The sequence below is a fragment of the Ambystoma mexicanum genome, chromosome 9, assembly GCF_040938575.1.
Source record: "Ambystoma mexicanum isolate Mex_15411 chromosome 9, UKY_AmexF1_1, whole genome shotgun sequence".
Lineage (NCBI taxonomy): Eukaryota > Metazoa > Chordata > Amphibia > Caudata > Ambystomatidae > Ambystoma > Ambystoma mexicanum.
The window spans coordinates 1,048,555,938-1,048,578,149 of NC_090931.1; the positions used below are offsets into that span (position 1 = coordinate 1,048,555,938).

The window sequence follows — 22,212 nt, forward strand, 5'->3', positions numbered from 1 at the left end:
TATCAAAGTTTGCCGTTGTGCAAAAAAAAGGAGCAAATTCATTTACAACCCAGATTAGCCCCAATCGGTATTATCTAAAACTGTTTCACCAGGGGAAAATGAAAGGAGGCTTTGTGACATACTTTATTTGCTGTGTAACATGAAAAGAGATTTGTCGGCAGTGCAAAGACACTTTTCAGCAGTGCAAATTCACTTTGAACCGGGCAAATATTCCATGAATCGGGCCCATAGTAAAACAAATGTGTTTTATTTCATACAGAGCAATAAGCAGTCTGATCCACGTTTGCACTAGTGCAAAAGTGTTTAGATAATATGGATTCTGACAAAACCTGTTTGCTCCATTTTGTGTTGTCAAAGTGTTTGCTCCATTTTTAGCACTGGTGCAAATGTTAGATTATTTAACATTTTCCCCTGTGCGGAAAATTGTGCAAGCGCTTAGATGTATACGAAATGGAGAGAACAGATGCTATAAAATTCCTTAATAATTTAAAACGTTTGCACTAGAGCACATATTAATTAGACTTTTTTAATACATTGTTTGCAGCATAGCATAAACGAAATATGTTAAATACACATCATTTTATGCAGCAAGCATAGTCAATAATGTTTCAAAAAAGCATAGTCAATAACACTGTTTCATCTTTGCCCTGGTAGTAATATGGATTGGGGCTAAACATGTTTGCACCATTCAGTAAGTAGCAGGTCAGATTATCAAAAATGTGCACAAGTTCTAAAAAGTGAGAAAATGCTTTGATAATGTAAAATGGAACAAACAGGTTTTGTCACAATCTGGATAATTCATATCGTGTGTTGGTTCTATGATTGCTGATTGCTGCTTGACATAAAAAGAAATCTGTTTGCTACATTTCTTTTCATGCTACTCATCAAACATAGCAAATAAACCAGTCTATTTCCTTTTTGCCCCTGCAGAAACATTTTTAGATAATACGACCTGTTTGCTCCATTACCAATTATCTAAGTAGAAAAAATGGCAATAAATGGCAATAAATTCATTTGCTTCACTTTTTTGCACCAATGCACATCGTTTATAATCTGGCCCCTAGCGCAAACTTAGTTTTCTAACATTTTTTTGCGCAAAGTTCAGAGGTCACTTTAAGAAACCTTGCACTTGTGCAAGTCCAAAGTTGGGCTTTTTGTTTATAGCGGACGCGAGCGGATGAAAGAGGACATTTAGAATGAGAAAATACAACATTTAACCAACCAGGGAGCGCAACAATTAGGGTTGGAATTTAGCATGACGAGAAGAAGAATAAGAAGAATAAAGAAATTAAGAAAATAAGAAAAACAGTTATGTCACAACAGAAAAAAAGAGGTCCTCTGCACAATCAAGGTAGCAGTAATTTGGTCTGACAAATATGCTGAAGTCTGATTGTTTCTAAAAATCAGAGTGTGTGATACAATGACACCCAAGGGGGGTTTCTGTGAATCAATCGCAAAATTGAAAGAAATGTTTGTGTCCTGAAGACAGCCAAAAGACTGCAAAAAGGCATAAGAGATAGTACCCAATTTAACACAAAAAAAGCCTAAACATTTGTAGACTATTGAAGAGGCACGAAATCTTTAACCTCAGCTAATGGAGACCATATTGAAGGATCTCAATCTATAGAGGAAAAACCTGTGACTTATATAGAACAAAACAATATACCAACAACTAGATGGATTTGTGTTTGTTATCTAGTATCCGAGACTGTGATCTCTCAGCAGGATAATTGTGTCTGTAGTAGGTTTAATTCACATACAAACCCCACTTTTTGAAAACACGATTTTGCAAATTTGTATACAAACAGTCTTAATTGATCTGTAGATGTTTTGTGAAGATACAAATGAAATATATTTTATGTTGATATAAATGGTTTGGAAATATTGTGAAGGACCTTTTTATAAATTTTGCGATAAGGCCAATACGTGGTACACTAACCTAAACAAATCGGACGTAGAGAGGGGTAATCGGTTCCCTGTTCCATTATATTTAATGTATATTCTTCCCAGTTTGGGATCGATCCCCCGATAACAAAAAACAGGGAAGCACCCAAAATGATCACTGCTTACATCAGTGGACAGATTATTCAAAGTTTTCTAATGTGCAAAAATTTAGAGTAAATGATGTTTGAAACAATTTTGCAGCTTTGATAATGCTGAATGAAGCAAACAAGTTAAGCCCCCAATCCATACCATTTAAAAAGATTTTTAGGGCAAAACCAAAGCAGACTGTCGTATTTACTAAGTCTGCTGTGTAGCATGAAAGACATGTAGAAAACACATGATTTTTGTTAAAGATAAACACAGTTAAAAAAACAACAGTCTGCCTCATGTTTGCCTAGTGCAAACTTGTTTAGACAGTACGGACTGCGAAAATACTGGTTCAATCTACTCGGTATTATCCAAGCATTTGATCAATATTTAGCACTGCTGCAAGCACTAGAAGACCTGGCCCAGGGAAAGGAATGCATTAAAGATAAACACGCCGCTGACCGAATGTCACACTACGGCCAGTATAATTCAGTATTACATGGGCAGGTATGTCCACAATCAAGAAGCGATTGGGGAATTGCCTTTTTGGGACTACTGCACTAACTCAAATAGTTTGCTTTTGATGACTGCCCTCTATAACATATGGCTTAAGATCGAAGAAAAGTTGGGTATAAAGCTATAAGTAACTGGAAGTGATACCATAACATGCCATATGTGTAATAAAGGGTGGGTTGTCTTATTGGCAAAGGATTGAAATGTACCCAATATGGGCATACACACGCAGTTGTCTCTCGTAAGATTGGCAATGGAAAGTAATTCTCTGTGTCCAACACCATTGCTGTAAAATCTATAGGTTATTGGTGATTGTCTAATTGAAGTTTCTGATTTCCATGAGACAAGAAATGAAGCTTAATTGTTTTTTTATGAATATTATTGTTGGTATGAATAGTATATTTGATTTCATGGTGCTATGGATATTATGATATTAGTTTGTTTTATATTTGTATAATATGTGTTAAGTTTGTTATGTAAACTAAATCACATTAAATACTAAATTAAATAAGCACACTGTGCACGTAAAGTGACCATGAAACTGGGACTTTCATTAGTTTGGAACATCTCAGGTACACTTAATAGCAGGTTGAGGTAAGCAAATGTCCAATGTAAGTCAAATAATATTTAAATATACAATTTAAAATTTCTTAAACAAATAAGGAAAAGAGAAATGGAAAAAAGGCACTAGGTTATCCTACCATCATTGGAAAGACAATGGCTGCTCGTGAAGTCTTGATCACCCAGAGGAGCACCAGGCAGCTGAGCTGGATTACAGTGAACAGGTGAACCTTGCGGAGGGGAACATGGCGCAGGTAAATAAAATCAGGCTGATGCTTTGCAGGCATCCAGAACAGCCTGATTCGGTCATACAGCTGAAAGAAGAAAAGGAGACTCATGAAAGGAGCATCCCCAAAAGTGTCTCACAATTGACTTATGAAGGCACTTTGCTTCAGAATGAAGGTTGCAATATTAAGCTGTAATAGAGATCAGGGTGTGCAGTACAGGGGAAAAGGGAAGAGAGAGGGAGAAAACAAGTACATTGGTCAGGCAGCTGATCAAATCTGCACTTCCGCAGGGTTCACATGGTCCCTGCAAAGATTCCCTTTTATTTAGATTCTTTACCCATCGCTTTTGTTGTGCTAGGATGTGGTTCTGTGTTTCCTGCATGATTTGAATGTGACTGAGGGCTAACCAAATAGAATTGGGATTGAATCGGTCAATCTGAAGACTGCGACGTGCCGCTCCAAATCCTTCTAAAAATGTAGCCACCACCTAGACCCCTTCAAGTAATACATGGTTAATCTAACCCAAACTTTTAAACAGTCTTGTAAGTAGGAACAACAACACATTCAACGTCGTGGCAGCACGAATTGGAAATTATGGACAGATTGCTTACGATAGCGCACTGCATGCTTCCTCCCCAGGTTGCTTGTAGAGCCCTTGCTGCCAAATTGCCTGCCCTCCGGCTATGCCATTATTAGCTCCCCACTGGATAATTCCTCTGCTCCCCTCATTGTGTCCTTCTCCCTGGGACTTGGAAAGTGCTCTGTTGCTTCCTAAAGATAGGTCAGTGCTCAAAAAACATAATAATAATAATAATAATAATAATAATAATAATAATAATAATAATAATAATAATATGTTTTTGCTCTAGATGCAGCATTAGATAATTATGCCAGTGCATGAACATGAAGTTGTGTGTGCCAAGAAAGGTCAGGTGTTTGTTGATTGTCCCTCAGACCGTACCCGATTTACCTAGCAATAAACCATGGGACATGTACCCCTCTTCCCAGTGTCGGTGTAGCATGATACTCCTGTCTATCACGGCACCACGGTCAGTAGGATTTCTTGGAATAAATGTGGGATCAGCATGGCCAATTGCCAAGGGCCCATCCTTAGAGACTGCAATATGAAGACCATTCAGGCGTGGCGCGCAATGATGAAGCGTGGTTGTCAGATCAACGTATGCAGAAGAGAATGTAATGGGTCACCATACAGGCTGGACATTTTGGTATTACATAAGTCTACAATAATGGCCAGTGGAAGCAATTTTTTAAAACAATGGTGAAGTCAGGCACATGTTCTTGTTTTGGGTTAGTTTGCAGCTGGCCCAGATTCAGCAATAAAGCCTGCTTTCTACTGCATCTCGTGGTGTAAAACTGAATCAACTTAAACTAAACATCACTCATGAACACCTCATGCATGATCTTACAGAAATGCAGACATCGTAATGAGGCGGTAGAGGGTTAACGGCACCGGCAGCTCTACCGGCACCGTTAACCCTCTACCGCCTTCCTCGTAATGAGGCCCATTGTCTTAAAAACACGAATGGCATTTGCAGGACACTGATGTTGATGTATTTGTCAGAGTGTTGTCGATTTTCTTTAAAGTTATTCTTGTCACTTTCGATTATTTGTTGCTAGTGCTTGGTTAATTGAGCAGTCAGTCAAAGATATTCTTATAAATTTCCATCAAACACAAAGCCTTTAGTAGCACCCTCTGTTTTCTAGTTAGGGTGTACAAGGGTTTGAAAAGAAAACTCAAAGCAATCATTTTTTCAGAAGTGTTCAGGTATCTGCACCATTTTGGATCTCATTCACTGTACAGTGTGTTACACACAGCAGCACACCGCTCTGTGTGCTTCTCCACTGCCTCTCCACCCTCATCAGCATTTTAATGTGGGCGAAACCGATCACGATGGAATCGCCCTGCTTTTGAGCGTGTGCTAGAAGCAAATGGAGGCTATAGGGGCCTGCTATAATGGTGACCATCAAGTATTTCATGGCAGCCATTATTACAAATCTCAGCCATGTACACATGCTCCCACATCGGGGATCAAAGATCATTTACAGGATTCTGCAGTTCTAGGCACAAAACCAGGGCTATGCTGGGCCGAGTCTCATGCATTGAATGATCAGAATCCGTCCAAAAGAATCCATAGCATTGAGGGGTTAGTGGCCAGGCTCTTTCTGATGGATCTGACAGCTCAAAGCTGGTGAAGTATTGCCAAGAGGTCACACATAGACGATGGGCCTCATTAAACAGATGGCACTAAGGGATTACCGGCACCGGTAAGGGTACCAGTGCCGGCAATCCCTTAGCGCCATACTACGAGGTCCCTCAGCAGGTCCCGTCCTTAACGTGTGGCCAGATCACACGTTATGGAAGGGACCTGCTGAGGGACTTCAGGGCAAATAACGGTACCGCTAATAGCAGTACCTTTATTTGCTCCTTCCCCATTTCCATTGAGACCTATGGGGGCTCAAATGGGAATGGGGAAGGGCCTTGGTGAATGGGGAATTACCACCCCGCCAACCTTGGAATGGGGCGGTAATTCCCCCATTCACCAAGGCAGACTCAGTAAAATACCGGCGGCAACCATGGTGCTAATAGCCGTCCGTGTAATGAGGCCCAATGTCTCACTTTGGCATGGTCACTAGAGATACCAAAGATCGAATTGCTGCCATAGTGTCAAGTAGCTTAAAAGGCAGACATATAAAAGACATATCATTTACAAGAGCCTGGTTAATAAAACAGCCCAGAACTCATAGTTCCAAAATGCAGGAAGTTTCATTTAAACACATTTAAAATAATCTGCATTTAGTTTAACTAAACTCAGAAGAACTCATCCCAGCTTTACGACATACTACGATGTACACTTGCTTCATACATCAGAGAGCAGCCTGTGTCATTGATACAGTTGAAATTGGCGAGGCATGAGCTGTATCAAATTTTACATTTTGGGTCCTGTATTACTTTTAACATAACATGCAAGTTTGTAGAGACTATGAAAACAATACATATCCTAACAACTACTGAATTTAGGTGCACATTCACCAACATATTTTACAAAACTTCTAAATTTCAAAAAGTGATATTTATTTAAAAAAATTACCTGGATTCCCTTAAGCGACGAGGCACCCATATATAGAAATACTCCGTAGAGAACTGGCATAGGAATAAACTGTAGCAAAGGGAACACAAAATTAAGAATCAGCTCTGAAATTAACATTTTAAATTGTATATAACAAGAGTGTTAATATTACACATTGCAATAATTTTCCATGCAGCAAAAGTGTTTTAAGTGATGAAAATATTCTACCTAGTACACCTTGTGACAATGCTGAAAATGTAATTGAAAAGAAAATATGTATACATCAGATGCAATATAAAAAGTGTGCTTTCTGGAAGTTGGGGGATGAGCAGAGCAAGGCCTTGCTCAGCAGGGCTGTTGTAACTGCCCTCCAGGAGATCTGGGAGACACCAATTTAGAAAATGGTTCACCTCATGCGTTCCTTCTGTGCCAGCAAAAAAGGAAAGTTTCAGGCTTGCCCGACAAATGTGGAGAACTATGAAACTATATGTGGATATTTGCCAAATTGACCCTCTCTCACAACACATCACATATCTCAGAATACAGGGTGAAAAGTACTTAGGCATAAAACCAACTTTTTTTTAGCTGAAGGATCCTCGAAGATACTGGCCCTCATTACGAGTCAGGCGGAATAGGTTAACAGGTTGCGCTAATGGTTGCGGACCCGTTAACACCATTCCGCCTGATTACGAGGTCCAGGCGTCCTTACCGGGTCCCGCGAGGGGACCAGGGAGCTAACAACGGGTCGGTCGCAATCGGTCGTTGTTAGCTCCCTCTCCCATTCCCATTGAGCCCTGCGGGGGCTAAAATGGGAATGGGGAAGGTCCGGGTCCGGGTTCCCAGAGGGAGGAATTACCGGGCCCTCCAAACTCAGAATGGCCCGGTAATTCCCCATTCAGGGAACCCAAGCCCGGTTTTGGTGGCACCCATGCCGCCAATAGCGGCATGGCTACTGCTAAATCCGTAATGAGGCCCATTGACTTGTGCTACATCCTTGTTCCACGTAAATGATGAAAGCGGTAGTATGAAGAAAAGTGCACTGTCATTTGTGTTGGTGATGCGAACAGTTGAAAGGTGAAACCAATAAAAGACACATCATCTTCTGTGAGGGCTCGGAATAGAGATGGGGGTGAGAAAAATTGGGAATATGCACAAAAACTGGTGTGAGAGTTGAGTCATTATACCATGTACAACACTGTGGGCCTCATCGCAAGTGGGGTGGTATTACCGCCAAGGCTATTAGCGTTACCGGCAAACCCCCCTGGCTCTTTTAGCTCCGGATCACGGGTTTGGTGGAATGGTAAGTCCCCATTCCTCATTGATCCCATTTGGGAATTCCCCATTCCCCAGCGGGCCCACCGGCGGTATTAGCGCAGCAGTGATAGTGCTGAAAATCAGCAAAATCGCAGTGGATTTGCCCCCACCTCAGAGCTGGGGGTAAATCCTGCCAAACCCATGATTTGGCAGACCCTTAAATGCAGTAGTGATAGCATTACTGCCACATTTAAGGCTTACCACAACACTCGTAATGGGTCAGACACTGCTTGTAGGTCATCATGGCAGGACACATATTGATTATTATTGTGTGCCCCCCAGAGCAAATGACTTGATGATAGTGCCATAGCATGCCCACAAACCTCGTGATGTCAATTCAGAACTCTTCCTCTTCCACCCAAGGAAATCGTACAGGTGATGGCTTTGGTGAAATTGGCAGATCCTAAAAATGGTTGATGATTGAAAAGTAGGGCTACTCCAAGGTCTCTAAACAAATTGTGTCCTGGTGTGATGAATTGGATTCCGCCCTGCTGTACAAATAGAGGCTAAAATACCCACTCAGTCCTCATGCTTTACAAACCATGTGCCAACACAATTATAAAGGCACACTTAAGAGATATACATCCTTCGCCTTTTATGGTAATGTGGGCGCAGAGAAAGGCTATACTCTCAAGAGGGGTGGGAATGTGGTTCAGTAGCAACTCAAACAGAAATGCATAACAGTCTAAAATAAAGGGAATATTCAATCAAGGTTCTATATAAAAATAGATATACTTTAATAAAAAGAGACCATCTGCCAAAATAACCAAATAGAAAAAGACTAAACAAAATCCACCCCTGAGGAAAGAACAGAGATTAAGCAAAAATAGCACAATACAACACCCTGAGTAAAGAATAAGAGGTTTAAGGGAAGTTATTAACCACAATGTTCTTAAAAAGGAAATTTATTTGGATGAAAAAGGTACAAAAATGGTATAAACATTCTCTAGGGCACAAAATGGACCAAGGGTGCAGTTATGGGTTGATAGTACCTTGTTTTGGTTCTTTGGCGGGTCAACTGTTTCGAACCAGCCTTAGAGCAGTGGTGCGAATGCATCAAGCTCGGTTCAGTTACAGTGGATCATTTGTGTCCCAGAAGCAACAGTTAAGCAGGTCGAATATGGTAGCTCTGCGCAGTTTGAAGGTGGCATTCAGCAAAACAGGTCGAGGCGCTCACCAGGATTTGTTACAGCTGGGTTTTGACTGTCGGGAAGGGTCAATGTGTGACACTTTAGTGGTTCCAGTTGGCAGGTGGTTAGTCATCAAAGAAGTGATCCTTGTTGCTCTGCTGTGCGGTTTAGCGAAGCAGCAATTCGAAGGTGAGTGGGTCGAATCATGGTGTAACCCCTGGTTTGAGTTTTAAAGTGACTGTCCAGGCGTTGAAAGGTTGATTCAAGCCTAGCAGGTTATGGGCTCAGAAAGGGTATGATGCAGCATTGAAAGGGACCGAAATGGAGGGACTTTTTTGAAGTTTTGGAGGAGTACCGGAAAGCAGCACCTCAGCATCAAAGGCAGCTCAACATCAGTTCAACTGGCATCAAAGCCGCAGAAAGGGGAGCCTTAGCTGATCCGGTCCTCCAGATGCTCTGAGACACACTTTGGGGACTTAAGGACAAGATGAGTCCATTCTTGGTCTGCTCTCCCAGCTTCAGGAGATTCTGGTGCAGAGTGGCAGGTCCTGGTCCACAGCAAAAAGAGTCACCCCCAATGTTCTCTGGGAGTGGGTATGGGGCAGAGCTTTCCTATTCCTTGGACTGCTACTTCTTCACCTCAGTGTTTGAGGGCTTTGGCAAGTACAACTCTCCCAAAAGAGGCCCAGTGACTCCTCCTCCAGGGCAGGTTCCAGAGTGAATCTAAGAACTGGTTGGACACCCCTTCTTTTAAAGATGAAAGAAGGGGTCTCCAGAACTATTAAGGACAGCATTGGCTCCCTTGCCCCTGCACGCACTGATTTATGTAATCATTCTCTTGCTACAGGGTCTTTCCCCACTTCCCTCAAGCACTCCCTTGCACACCCTCTCCTAAAAAAGCCTTCTGCCAACGACTCCTGTCTGGATAACTGCCACCCAATCTATATCATTCCCTTCCTCTGGAAACTTCTGGAGAAGTTGGTCTTCCCCCACTAACCCAGCATACTGAACTTGTTGGTTGCCTACACGACCATCAATCTGGATTCCAAGCATCCAGAGGAATGGAATATGCTCTCCTGAACACCTGATTAACAACTGCTTGCATCTCTTGACTCTAACTCACCTGCTGTTCTCATTCTACTTGGGTTCTCCTCTGCTTTCGATACGGTCAACCACTCTATCCTCAAAAAGCAGCTCCATGATACCCTGGGTATTTCAGAGCGGTAACTAGACTGCCTTGACCTCCTTCCTCATTGAACGTCCCTCCCAAGTTATCCTGGGTTCTTTTTCCTCCCCTACCTGTATTTCCACTTGTGTCATTCCCCAAGGTTCTATCCTCTCGACCTAGTTCTTTAACATCTATCTCGCACTGCTTGCTCACCTTATCTCCACTTTCTCCCTGCACTTCCAGTGTTATGGAGATTACACCCAACTCTTTATTAAACTTCCATCTGAACCTCTTCCCACTTCCTCTACCATTCCTGACTGTTTGTCTGTTATTCATTCTTGGTGCACCTCTAATGATCTCTGTCTCAATGGCAGCAATACTGAGATCCTTCCTATTGGGACTCATGTTCCTTCTTTCCTCCCTTCACTCTGGTCACCCTCTATGGGCTCTCCCCCATCTCCTTCATGTGAAGCCAGAAACATTGGAGTCATCTGCAACTCCACCTCCTCAGAGGTACCCTCCCTTTCCTCACCTTTCCCCAGAAACTCAATGTCCCTAGAGCTCTGGTACTCTATAGGCTGGACTATTGCAACAGCCTCTTCCTTAATCTACCATCTTCCTCTCTCAGCCCCATCCAGCTAAGACAGAATAGGGCTGGAAGACGTATTCTTGGCCTCAAGCCCAGGGACTGCATCTCTCCCTAAAATCTCTCCACTGGCTCCCGGTTGCTGCAAGGGTTCAATTCAAATACCTCTGCATCATTCATAAGGCTGCCTGGGGCCTGGGACCACACTATCTACAACTTGCTCTTACCAAATACTCTCCCTCCAGATCTCTCTGATCTTCCGGCTCACCCTGCCACCTTCCTGCACTGCCTCCTGGCCACCCCTTGCACTGGGGACTGAATCTGTACCCATACAGCCCCCCCCATTTTTCTTCTTTTTCTGCAATTACTCAGACTTACCCAGTCTGCTGCCTTAAACACACCACTTGCCACTTGATGGCTGCACTACCACAGTTTGCCTCAATTTTCTATTTATTCTATTTATCTGCGCTCCTCAGCTTCTGCACTTTCCACTCTCCCCCTTCCATGCAGTTTTTCCCTTTTCCCATTCCCATGCACTTGCGCGTTCTCAAGTCACTGGGCCTAGTAAGATCGTTTTTATGTTGTGCTGTGTTCTCCCTTGTTCCCCTCCCTTGCCTAGTCGCCCTCTGAAACACTTGTGTACGAGCGCGATGCAAAACATATCATATCATATCATAAATCTTTGCTTGTCAAGCATTTCTCTAAGCAACAAGCCAGTGGCCGATCTCGTTCCTCAACTTGCTCCCTCCTCTAGAACAACCTCCCCCTTCCTCTCTGTCTTGAGCTGGATCTCCTCAAATTTCCCAAGCTCCTCAAGACTTTCTTCTTCTCCTCCTCCTTCTCCTCTCTCTCCCATGATAATCCCCAGTTGCTGAGATGGGTGGCCTGGGCCCTTATGTTTCCTTCTGAGCGCTAGCCTTCTGTCCAATTGCCTGCAGCCTCCACCCTCCCCCTGTACTTGCCTGTGTTGTCTGAACAGGCCCACACTTATTGTACCTGCAGGTGAACACTCTCCTACCAAGTGGACACGGCCTTGTACTTACCAGTTGCCCTGCAACTGGCTCTCTGGCCCTTCACCCTCTGTGGAACCTCTAGCGCTTACCCCCTTCCCTGTCCCTTCTCTCTCTCTGCACTTGCACATTCCGAATGTTCACAAGGCCTAATAGGACCGCCTCTGCCTTTTGCTCGTCATTGTTATTTTATTCCATTGTCTTTTTTTGTTCCCTTGTTCCTTCCCCTGCCTTAGTGCTCCAATCCCTATTCTTGAAAGAAGTGGATTTTGCCCTCCTGACTTCACACCCAAAGGAAGTTGCAAGGACAGGAAGGAGCGAGAGAGGAAGACAGAAACAAAATGGTGGCAGTCTCCTTCAACTGTACAGAGCCCTCTTGACTACTCTAGCCCCATCACGTTCCTTTCTCGGTAGGACCAAAGGCCTTTAGACATGCAGCACCCCGGCATGAGGCTATTACCTTTGAGTTGGTGTGCTTCTTTGATGTGTACAGATTTAGAGGTACACGCAACACTTTTAAAAATAGAGGAACTCAAACCTAAATCTAAATTCTCTCCACAGCTATCTAACGAGAGTATGATGAGACATTCCATCAAGCTGTCACCAATGACATATACTCACATTTAGATAAGAATTGCACAAAGACAAGAAGAATCAGGGGCAATCTGAGCAGAGAAAAACAAATAGCAATAGAGAGGCTTGCCTGTGAAAAAAATGTGGTGATTAAAGAGGCAGACAAGGTTGGCAATGTTCTAGTCATGAACACAATACACTATTTGAGCATGGGCATGGAACACCTGGGCATTCTAGGATGCTACAGCAAATTGACATTAAATCCTACTAAAATCATTGTACAAAAACCACATTCTCTGATACAGGAGTGGCTTGGTAAGGGTCTTTTGACAAATGATGAGAAAACAGATTTTTTACCAAAATTTCATAAGCATTATGACAAACTTCCGCCCCTTCATGAGTGGGCTACAGAGGGTACAGAGTCTACATCCGTGAAGCTCTGCTCTCCAACCTTGACTCTAACATTCCCTCTGTCCTCATCCTCCTCGATCTCTCTTCTGCCTTCGACACGGTCAACCATACCATCCTGCTCAACCGTCTCTGTGAAAACCTGGCTATCACCGATCCAGTTCTGGCCTGGCTGACCTCTTTTCTCCCAGATCGACCCTCCCAGGTCCAACTTGGGTCCTTCCTTTCATCTATCTTCCTCTCTACCTGTGGTGTTCCCCAGGGGTCTAACCTCTTGCCCTGGCTTTTCAACCAATACCTGGCAACTCCCGCCCACTGCATTGCCACTTTCTGCTCAAATTTCCAGTGCTACGCTGATGACACTCAACTCATTTTCAGGCTGCCCTCTGCCACCTCCTCTCCCTCTCTCATCTCTGATTGCCTAACTACCATTCAAGATTGGTGTGCCACCAATGTTTTTTGTCTGAATGCCTGCAAGACGGAGATCCTCCTCATCGGCACACCTTCACCATCCTTTCCCCTCACTCTATGGCCGGCCTCCCTTGGCCCTCCTCCTACCCCCAACTGCGAGGATAAGAACCTCTGGGTCATCTTTGACTCCACCCTTTCCTTCTCTGCCCACATCTCTGAGGTCTCTAAAAAGTCACATTTCTGACTGCACCTCCTCAGAGGTTCTCTGCCTTTCCTCTCCTTCCCCCAGAAGCTCATGGTATCCCAAGCTCTGGTTCTCTCTAACTTGGACTATTGTAACAGCCTCTTTCTAAATCTACCTGCCTCTACTCTCCACCCTCTGCAACTAATCCAGAACAGGACTGCGAGATGTGTCCTTGGCCTCAAGCACTAGGATCCTATCTGTCCAGCTCTGAAATCTCTCCATTGGCTCCCAGTGGATGCAAGGATTAAATTCAAAACCCTTTGCATTGTCCACAAGGCTTTTTGGGGCCTGGGTTCAAAATACCTTCAGCTATCCCTCCGCAAATACCTCCCCTCTCAAGCCCTTCACTCCTCTATCTCCAACTCTCTCAGGGTCAGTCGTTTTTCAAAGAAACAAGGTGGGGGTAGATCTCTGTCTTCGGCTGGGGCCTCCCTCTGGAACAGCCTCCCTGCCACTCTAAAACTTGAGGAGAACCATCTCCGGTTCTGGAAGCACCTCAAGACCTTCCTCTTTTCTTCTGACTTCGCTCCCCCTCTCCCCTGCTGATCTGTTCTCTCTTGGCACCGTGCACCTGGCCACCCTCTATCCTTCGGGCCCAGGTACCGGCTCACCCTGCCACCCTCCCGCACTGCCTCCGGGCCACCCCTTGCACTGGGGTCTGTATCTGTTCCCATATAGCCCCCCCTTTTTCTTCCTGCACTTAACAGACCTACCCTGTCTGCTGCCTTAAACATAGCACTTGCAAATTGCTGGCTGCACTACCACTGTTTGTTGCCTTTATTAATTATTTATTGTTATTTATCTGTTTCTCCTCTGCTTCGTACTTTCCACTTCTCGCCCCTTCCATGCACTTTTCCCCTCCACCTCTCCCATGCACTTGCGTGTTCTCAATGTCACTGGGCTCAGTAAGATTGCTGTTTTGTTCTACCCTGTACCCCTCCCTTGCCTTGTCGCTCTCTGAAAAATGTGTGTACGAGCGCGATAGAAATAAAATATCAATCAATCTGTTGAAATACCTTGACAACGCGCCCTCCTATCGTACATCAGTAACAGCATGCAGGTCTTATAGCTTTTGTCTGATATAGCATGGCAGGAGGCATATCTATTAGCAACAATGAATGTGACAGCATTATATACATCCATCAATCATGATCTGGCAATAAAGGCAATTGACTACACTATCGATTACATGCCGAGATGCTCAAGGAATTCCTCAAATTTACTCTTGAGATTAATTTATTTTTATTTGCCGAATCCTATTATGTGCAAACTAAAGGTATTGATATGGGGGCTAAATATGCTCTGTCATTAGCAAACCTCTTTATGGCTCTCTATGAACAGTCACATGCACTGAGCAATGATGAATTTGTGAATAACATCATAATGTGAAGACGCTATATCAATGATATTCTTATGATATGGGATGGTGCATCCGAAAGTTTTGCAGAATATATACAATATCTGAATGACAATAGGTTTGCCATTAGATTAACTGGCCATTGTGACAACTCCAAAATTGACTTCCTTGACCTTCACATCTATATATCAGAGGGGAGAATACAAACTAAGACATTTCACAAGACCAATGAGGTCAATTCCACTTTGCATGCTGGCAGCTGCCACCGCAAGACAACCATTAACAATATACCGGTGGGTGAGTTCTACAGAGCATGACGTAACTGTAGCAAATGCATTTTACTGAAAGCACAACACAAAATCAGACAACATGAAAGATCCAATATGCTCACAATTATTCCAAAAGTAGTAAAAACTGGCAGTAATATAGACATTGTTACTAGATATTCCGAAGATGCATACTGTACAAAATAGTGCAAAGGCAATGGAATATATTACTCACAGATTCTGACCTATGTCCTTACTTGGACAAGAACCCGAAATGTGTGTTCACCAGGGAACCAGTTGGGGATGCGAGCGAGCACTCATTTTTGGGTATTTTTGGATAAACTCACGCGCAACAAAGAATAACTAGCATAGTGTTAACAGAGTTTTCGCAGAATAATGGTTGTACTGAATACTGAAAGGACATTTTTGTTATGTTTAATTAGGTACATGGGCGTAGTTGAACGAACGCTACAACGATACACATTATAATATATACAGAGCGTACTTGGTAAGGTCAGAAGCATGTATATTAGCAAATCTCGCATGACTGGGACGTTGGTACCCACAATTCAGGCACAACAATATTGTTGTCAGACTATCACTCTGGTGACATGCATGGTCACACTGAAGGTGTACAGTTACATTAGTTGACACATGCACCATAACAGTATTGGGTGAACATATGTAAACACATGTAAACATGATGACTATTGGCAGGGTCAATAAAGAATATTTATGTATTATTCCTTTTTTTCCCTTCCCTTCCTTCTTTTTGTGTAAATGTATGTTCACTGTACGTGGGTACCCTGTTGATTTTACTGTAATGTTCTTGGTACATTTTTTATTTGCTTGAATATGGTACTTTCTAACTTGGTTATATTTCTGAACTGGAACGATATACTCCTTGCAATCCCACACCACTGCACATTGTTCTTTACTTTGTGGCTATTTACTTTGATTAGGAAAGGCCCTGATGAAGGACTACATAGTCCGAAATGCATTGGCCACTTTATGATGTTGACTTATAAACAACGTCAGCATGCTATACTTTGAGAATAAAATACACTACTGAAGAATTAAATATTTGTTCAACTTGGATTAATGGAAAATTGAAATATTTGATAAATCCCGTTGGGATTAAAGGGTGTGCGGCCCACACCGCAGACAAGATTGTCGAGGTCATTTTTCAGTTCACCAGGGAACCAATCATCAGGAATAAGCTTTGTCTTTCATTTCTAGACATTAGCGGAACAAGTGGAAGTGACTTGTTAAGACCTACAACAGGTTTTCATCAATGATTGAAGTGTATGAAAAGAAGTAGTGGAACTATGTTCCCTACTGGCCGTCGCCCACTCCCCACAAACCCTGTCGCCACACCCCCTCACATGCACAATACAAACCCCCAAACACATGCACCTGGTGTTTGAGGGAACATTCAGTGCAGTGCACTGTAAGTGCACATTTCAACTTCTTCCTACACTTTTATTTTAAAACAGGAAAACTTAATTTAAAAAAGTAGAGGAGCACCACTCCCAACCACTACCGCCAATTTAGACCACTGGTTTTCATAAGTGTGGTACCTGTAGCATGTGCAGGTATGCACACCCAGACTGTCGGGAATACACTGACAAAGAGGGTAAAATAATTAAGATCAGAGAGTTTATGAATTGCAGAACAAATTTTGCGGTTTATGCTATTATTTGTGTTTGCAAGAAATTGTATGTAGGAAGTACTATTAGACAACTTCAAATGAGGATCAGAGAACACATAGCCAGTCTGAGTAGTCGAGATCACCAGCTGCCATTGGAAATCAGTTGGCATGAATGCCACCAGATGGCCGACAAGAAAGACTTAAGGTTCATAGGCCTCATAAGGGCTAAGCATGGCAAAGGAGGAGGGGATTTGAAACTAAAACTGCGACAAATGGAATTGAGGTGTACATGCTATCTACGGTGTGTGAAACTTGGACTCAACTCTGAGCACAAAATTAATGTATTCCTGTAAATACCAAGACAATGAACCCATATATGCAGATGCTGATAATTTAAGGTATACTAATTCGAGACTTGCACGTAGGCACCTCATTAGCCTTGCCATGTTTCCGCTAACATACACACAAGCAACATAGCAATTAATTGAAGTACAGCTCAATTTTGAGTTTCCAAACTGACGGGTCACTGGTCACTACTTAAGCTTACTGTCTCCGCCATTTATTGGTTCTTAAGGGTTATACCATGTATGACGTATTAATCGCTGATGAAGCAGGTATTTAATGAAATCCTGAGACCCATTTCACATGATCAGGACTTATAATACACAATCTCGTTTAGGACAAGCACTCAGTATGAGGCAGATCACTATTGCGAGGCACATTGATCAATAACACATGACAATAGTGCATGTATCCTAATCATGGAGAGAACTTAGTGAGGGATTGGAGAAACCAATTCATTATTAACCAATAATGTAGCACTTATACTCAAATCTCAAAGCCCATAACCGGGTAAAGAAAGCCAAGTACACCACAGTGACATCACATGCCCATGCGTGTGACGTCACAAGCAGGACGAAGAATATAAACAACAATTGCAAGTGGCACAGGCGTGCAATATGCTGCTGCGGTGCCCGGAAACTATCCAGAAGAATTGATTCAGACCTATTAATTTATGCAGGATGGGGGTAAAACTTGCCTGTAATATTCACATTAAGAAATTCCTAAAACTAGTTAGCTAAGATTTTTTGTGCATGCTGTATCACAGTACTGCGCACCGGCATTGCGGTACACCATGGAACAATCTCAATGGGATCTCATGTCTTACAGGATTGAGATACCACTAGGAAAACCCGCTCTACAAACCTATTTGACCGGAGCTGAACCTACTATGACGCCTATAGGTAAGTGTTAAATATTTCCTCTTAGGTTGCTTTCACAAACAATATATGACAGTGCCCAGAGACCAGGCCATACAACACAAATGTATTTAATTTGCATCACCTTGAGAGGAACTATACCGAAAGGAATCGAGTGGAAGGACACATGAGTTACTTGTTGTATCACAGAGCATGGGTAAGTGAACAATTTTGAAACCACATTTAACAAGCTAATGAAGCACATCTACCAGAGGATGTTAAGTTCTGTTATAATTGGCTCAAATCTTACATACCAACAGGTATTGTACCCAGAAATAGTTGGTAAGAATTCTCCTATCTATTGGACATTCAATCACGCTGTAACGCTGCAAATGAGTGACACTATAAACTGCATGTCACCAGAGTCAATGGTAGTTAACCCCTGAACTTTTATCTATTCAGTACACTAACAGGCTCACCATCATTATGTCAACAAGTAACAATCTCACATGTAAACAGAACCTGGCATGTACTATATGGGGTGCCACGCAATCACTGCACTGGTATTCGAGTATTTCGTTTTATTCACAAAACTGAGGATTACTGATCAGGAGCTAATGAGCATTGTTTGATGCAATTTTTAACAATGTTGTAATGCACAGTATGAATCATGTGGACATTTTAATGAGACTATTCTCATTATGAGTTTGCTGGTCCAGTAACAACGGTGCCAGTAAGATACTGGCACCATTGTTACCGGACCAGCATACTCCGAGTTCTGCATGTGGATGCCTTTCCGCCCACCAGGTCTGCCCTGGCAGGCGGAAAGGCACCACCCGCTCGCAGACTTTGATGGATGCACCGGCACTGTTGCACACAGTGCTCCCCGTCCTCCCCATTCCCATTGAGTCCTATGGGACTCGAATGGGAATGGGGAGTCACTTTTTCCAGCGCCTGGCTACAGGGACCGGCGGGGCTGTAATGTAACACCTTTCCGAATGCTTATTTTTTCAATCTGAACTGTAATCTTATGATCATATAATCGTAAAGAAAATGCATATTAATTATCTAATATGTATTCAACAGCCTTGAAGATGGCCTAGTGTCGAAACACGTGTCGGCTGTCATCAGGATAATAAATCAATAGCACAAACATATTGACTTTGCAAATTACTGCATGACAGAGGAGAACTGATTTTTCTGTGGTTAAGCGCAACTCGCCAGCACAAGCCCAACGACTGTACACTTTGGAAGGAGACGTTAAGGGGAATACCTCCCAGTGCTGTCGATGCAGCTAACCATCCAGCAATGGTTGACAGACAGTAACGGTTATACCCCCACACAATCTCTAACCTGGGGCTCACATAGGTATCACTCTATGGTGACCACTAATATAATAAGGTTAGCTGGTATACATAGCATAGCAACTTTGCTCACCTATATTGTTGCCTGGCACATGATGATTGTACATGCCCATTCCAGAAAAAGAGAAGTAATCCTTTTGACCCCCTAGATAAGCTAGCATGTGTTACTCAGTTCCCCCTTCACTCTCTAAAAATGTGTTGAGGCTATCATTACATTAAAGGCAGGTAAGGTTTTCAGGCTAGACAAGGCCACAGTGGATAACTTTAAATCGGAGTTCCGAATATGTGCCAGATTCCCCTTACCTTCTTCAATGCTATACCATCACCTAGGGTTGATGAGCTTGCAGGATTACTGCAGTTTCAATGATCTTTTTATTAACAGGCTTACAAAGAACCAATACAATGGCTATGCACTCCTAATGCCTCCTGAAAAATAAAATGAGGATCAGGAGAAACTCAGGGCTGTAGTTTGATTGTCCAGGAAATATTTTCTCTGTCTCTGGCCCTTTGAAACTGCAAACTGAGAGAAGCGCAAGAACCCAGAAGCAGGGAAAGGGGTGTTTTGAAAATCCATTGAAGTACAGTGTCCTCCTTCCTCTGTGCCCCGTTAAGCATAAAGCTCAGGATGTATAAGGGGTGCTATTTGGGATTGAACCTTGGTACCACTGTAACCCCTTTTCTAAAAACCCTGCTTTGTGCCCCAATGAGTAGTTTCTCGTTTGCTGTCTGTGAACGACTGAGGCTAAGATCCATCCAATTGTTAATAGCTTCAAAACGCCTGAATTTTTAGCTTAGATTATGGGAAAGGATTTTCCACCTATTTACAAAAATCACCAAGAAGAACATATGAGGTTAACCAGGGCTTCTAGTTTGCTCTGTTTCTCTCAAATAGAAATGGGAAGTAAGCCGCAAATGGCTTTTGTCTGAAAGAATGAACAGCAAATCTAACTGGATGCTATAGAACAAATGCAAACACACTGGGGCTTCCAAGAATTAAACGTTCGGGCTCGTGGCCTAAACCAATCCCAGGATTACCAACTATGTTGTTCTTAAATCTGCCAGGGTTTTCGAGCAGTACCATGATTTGTCTAGGGATGCACCTCCTGCATTAGTCAGAAGACCTCAGCACATTTTCGTTATCAATCCCCTAAGGTCAAAGTGGCTTAAATCCCTCCTACTTGAGTCAGCTGTGAAGCATGTACACTAGACTCTAGTTTGAGTTTACAGCAGAGCTTGCCATGTGATGTTATTTGATTGATAAGCCTTGGAAACTGAGGCTCAGGGATAGTACACCACACAAGATCAGGGACTATGAGACTGTTAAAACATTTGCACCCCAGCAAAGATCTCTCAGCCAATCAGGTGGCTGGAAATGCGTGCTAGACCTGTCAGTGTATCATCCCCATTTTTCCTGTTGGCCAAGGCCCTTCCCGGGGTGCCACCATTTTCTTTAGGTGGCTCTGCACCTTGGCCCCATGCCTGCTCCCCAGACCCATCACCCACTCAACACCCCTTTCGCCTGCACGCCAGCCTCCAACTGCCCCCAACCCACTTACCAACAGGGGCTCCCGCATACTGGCTCTGCACTCCATCTCGTCTCTGCTGCCATAGAAACAGACACTTTTTTTTCTTTTACACAGGAGATTGGCTCATACAATACACGTCCTTCTCCCATAAGAAAAAAAAAAAAAACTATTTGCAACCTGGAAGAACTATCCCACACTTGTTAGAGGTGTGCAGGGCCCTTTCTAATGGCCGTGAGCCATTGCAGAGGCTGTTGCTTCGCTCTGGCCAGCCTAGGCGCAGGCTAGAGGGCCGTTACTGGTGGTGTACGCCCAATGTGTGGGTGATGGCTACAATGACATACTGTGACCTTTTCCCTGTACTGTACTTATTGGGGTTGTAAGGCACAATAGGTATAATCTATCTTTATACATTTTACTACTGCAATTAAACACTTCCTTGTTCTTTTGCTTCAGTATTTTGATACCGGTCAACTCGTTTTTTACCCGTCGAGCCGTTTTAGTATGCCTTGAGCTAAATATTGTGCACAACGTATCGTATAGTTGATTTCAAATAATGTGAAAAGTAATGTATTTTATTTAGTTTTATGAAAGCGTTTACCACTTCACGAATAACCTTGATTTGAATCGATGAAACACTGACTTTAGTTTTGGATGGCAGCAGAATGTACACTCATAGTGAATGTTTGTTTCCATTCCATAATGTTTGGATGATCAGTTATCTATAGGGCCATGGTGCATTTAACTTACTAATTTTGCAGAAGGTGTAGGACAGATTGATTGCACGTGGGAATTCACCATCAAAAGTTCAGTTTCCTCTGCCACAAACAGGAATTTTCCAGACTCTACATGGATTAGCGAGGACGGAAGACACTCACCGAGAGGGGACATACTGAAGTGTCCCGTTGTTCAGAAATGTGTTTAGGGTGTTGGAGTCGGCGTGCAACGTCACACCGCCGCGTGTGCTTCCCTTCAAGGGGCAGCGCCACAGAGTTTGAAATTGTGTTGAAATAATTTGGCTGATTTGGGCATGTATTGGTGAACCCTGTGAACAAAGAATTCAGCGCTGTGTCAGAACACTGCTAAAGCAGTGCACCCTTTCAGAGCATCAATTTCACACTTAGAATCTATTCTGATGGCATGCAAAAGAAATGCACTGACGGTGTGCAGCACTTTTGCCAAGGGTATTGAATGTCACATTGAGCAGGTAGGACATACATGTCATATAGAACATTATGGAGGGCTGTTTGGGGCATAATTCAGGATTCATAAATGTATTTACTGAACACTGAAATGTATATATCATATATTGAGATTCATACTGAAATGTACACACCATACACTGACATACATACATTCTATACTGAGAGGCATGGCCAGAAAAGAAGGTACATGGGGTTGGGAGGGCAGGAGGGAATTCTGTGGATGGGGGAAGGGAGAGGGAGAGGCAGACAACACTTACCTCGTCCCCCGGTGGGGGAAGATGGTGGTCTCCATCTGTATGGTGGCTTGGAGCGGGGGCCTCCTCATTGGCTGAGTGAATGCCACACACCACCGGCGGGTATGGAAGGGGAATGAACATTGTAA

The 22,212-nt window shown here is 43.1% G+C and overlaps 1 protein-coding gene across 8 annotated transcripts in view; it reads right to left on the bottom strand.

Moving 5' to 3' along the window:
- Positions 1-22,212, bottom strand: part of SLC4A10 (solute carrier family 4 member 10) — a 1,479,043-nt gene that overhangs the window by 37,077 nt on the left and 1,419,754 nt on the right. For all 8 annotated transcript variants that reach the window (XM_069616332.1, XM_069616329.1, XM_069616333.1 and 5 more), the window contains exons 20-21: positions 6,443-6,511; positions 3,246-3,419 (exon numbers count right to left, since the gene is read on the bottom strand). In XM_069616332.1, coding sequence (XP_069472433.1) covers positions 3,246-3,419; positions 6,443-6,511 — 243 coding nt within the window. The remainder of the gene's footprint in view (positions 1-3,245; positions 3,420-6,442; positions 6,512-22,212) is intronic.